At 48.9% G+C, this 2,884-nt stretch overlaps 1 protein-coding gene across 1 annotated transcript; it reads left to right on the plus strand.

The window, feature by feature from the left end:
• Positions 1 to 1,826: 1,826 nt before the first annotated feature.
• Positions 1,827 to 2,537, plus strand: Pmar_PMAR012791 (conserved hypothetical protein; the record flags this gene model as incomplete). The annotated part of the gene is made up of 5 exons (XM_002788829.1): positions 1,827 to 1,916; positions 1,964 to 2,046; positions 2,099 to 2,204; positions 2,255 to 2,399; positions 2,456 to 2,537. Coding segments are annotated over 5 exons (506 nt in total), but the record flags the coding sequence as incomplete, so codon positions are not given.
• Between the last annotated feature and the right edge of the window lie 347 nt (positions 2,538 to 2,884).

The raw sequence follows: 2,884 nt of genomic DNA on the forward strand, positions 1-2,884 counted from the left end.
CAACACGTCCGACATGGTTCCATCTCCTTCAAAGTGACCTGATGAAGGTTGTCTGGCCACGATAGACAACTATGCATGTCTGAGCCTAGCCTGACCTGCCAGGGGAGATTCATCGAAGATAAGGCCAGTTTGACGGTCTTTGGAACAGTCTATTCCGAACAGATTGCGACTTGCGGCGGGAGCTCTGGCGTGCTGAATCGCAGATATCCTCAGTTGGGTGAGACGGTATCGTCCTCAACGTCCTGAGAACCACCAAGTTTGTCGCAAATGTTTTTTCCTGACCTCTTTTGCATCTTTCGCGGTGGACCTCAGGATACGTCCTTCACTCACCTCTTCTGCATTGCCGATGACTAAGCAAGCCCACATGAAGAGAGCCGACCGCAGGATCATTACTATACTAGTTTAGTAAGGGTAATGGCTTGAGGGATGCAATACTTCCCGCAAAACTCAGGTTCAACCCTATCATGCGACCGTATGCGTGCCGACCCAAACTGCGCCGACAAAAGCGCGCGCCATCGAAATCGCATACTCGAGCACGACAAATCGTGGACCACGATTCGTGGTAGCAATCCTACGCAGGAGGATCGGCGTGAGCGAAATTACCACGCAGAGCCTATGCACACAAAATACACTCGTGTGTGCTCAAAAATAACCACAATTGCGGTAGTCCAGCGTGGTTCAATGCTAAAGCTAGTGAGATGCTAGCAATAAGGCACACATGTGCTCACAGTTGTAATAATGGCGGACGCGAGCTCGACCCAGCCCCCCGCTCCCTGGATGTGGAGGTAGGATACTAGAGACTGCTGACTCGACCCGGACCGGGTATGGAGTCGGGCAGCTCTTGTGTCCTACTGAACCGTGTTGGCCACCAACTCATAGTTGGCAGCAGACACAGGTTACTGCCTGGTTGCTGGCTCTGACATAAATGAAGATTTCACAGGTCAGAGCTGAGCCATTCACGGTTCACACCCCCAACCTCTGCATCATGGGAATTTCGTGTTGCTTCATTATTATTGTATGGACCACTACTAACAAACTCAAGTCAATAGGTGACAAACGGAAACAATACACAACAAGGGGTAAAGTAGGTCTAGAAGGCCGTATCCCCTCTTCCCTCGTCCGAGAAACCTAGTAAGAAGAGATTACCGTTATGTATAAAGAATGTGGTTCATAGTACCCTAGTCGTAATGAGGTATTGATTCCAATGAGCTATGCTGTGACATCATCGTCGCTAAGAAAGGATGAAGTCGAAAAGGCTCTCCTCGGGTCCATCGGAGGTAGCAGTGGGGACCACTATGAGAACATCGAAGTCAGGGCTGGTGGTTCTTGTCGTGAGAGAGGTTTCTAGGTCAGATACGAGAAAAAGGTTTGATAGGTTACCACGGGCTGCATCTTACAATAGGAAAAGATTCGACGCAGTAAGGTTGCTAGGGAGCTCGTAGACTCACCGCATTCTCATAGTAGGCACGCGGCTGCACTGCAGTCACCACTGTGGACGGCGCTCTTCCTCGGCTCCGTTGTGGGATGACTCCGATGTCAATAGTGGCAAGTACTGAAGCTCAGAAGGGCTCATGGGGGGTCAAAGGAGGGCACTGTTTCGAGGATCTGTCACGTTAAACGTGTTGTTAAACACAGCTTATCTGTGTGTCGAAAGTCGTCTTTGTATAACAAGTTCCGATGCTTTTCGTGGAAGAAGATCTTTTTGGTGATCTTGGTGGGTCAAAGGAAATAGTCATAGCCCTTGTTTCAGGAGTTGCTTGAAATTTCGGTGTTGCCCATGCTCGCTACGCCAGTCCCTCTGTGTTAGGCATAGTTCTTGGTTCGACATGAGAGTCTTCACGCGCGGTGGTCGCAGGAGTATCATATCGTCTCGCGGTGAGGTCAACGTCCACAGGCTGATCCCTCGTGGCACCAAGGTGGATTTCCCCAGTGCACTATCTGCTTTACTTTTCACTCAACTCAGCTGTATCTCAACTGGTTCTACGATGCATTTGCTTCCATCATCAGACTGCCGTATAAGAAACTCTTCCTCTATATAACAATCACGTAGTCGGTCCCTCAGAAATCGCTGAACCATGGACGTAGAATCCTTCCTCAGATACGTTCTAACTGTAGGTGTTGACGCAGTTGGCCTGCAGCTCATCGATCCGCACTACGTCTGTGCGAGTAGTGTCAACAGCTTCTCAGACTATTATTTCTTCGTTGTAGGTATTTGAGACGGATGATTGAATTCCATAGTGTTGCAATTCCTCAGGTACAGACCTTATTCACCATTGGTTACGGTGGTAAGGAGCCTCTGTGTTTCGACACCAACGTTGGTGTTACTATCATATCTATCTTGGGTATGATAATGCACACTGCTCTTACTGGCATTGTCTTTACCAAATTCACGCTAGACAGTAGGAATGTCATGCATTGATTGGGACGGGATGTGACTGTTCATCATCACCCTCAGACTCACGCAACGTCGCGTGTGCCTTCTCATCGCGCCTTCTTGCCATACCTCCGTCGAGCGGTGATTCGGCCGACTCTAGAGAGTACTATTGGGGGGCTTCGTACAGTGTGTACTAATGTGATATGCAAATACGAGAAATGCGTGTTGCCGAATCGATTCGAAGCTTCGCAGAGTTGAGGTTAGCATTGCTAGTAATCTATCCTGTGGAACTTCTGAAAGAGTTGTAGCGATGACTCGTCCATCCGGTCATTTCATATTCCGTAACAGCACGCAATTTTCACATTCACATATGCAACTGGTATAGACCATAATTACTGCGACAGCATTGCGGGTCGACTTAGGCAACATGCGGGTAAAGCAAGACTTCGGAAAGCAGAGGATCGTCCACTGCTGGACGAGCATCTTCGGTTGTGTTTCCGGTTTGTTGAT

Source organism: Perkinsus marinus (assembly GCF_000006405.1).
Source record: "Perkinsus marinus ATCC 50983 genomic scaffold scf_1104296927626, whole genome shotgun sequence".
In the NCBI taxonomy this organism is placed as follows: Eukaryota; Perkinsozoa; order Perkinsida; family Perkinsidae; genus Perkinsus; species Perkinsus marinus.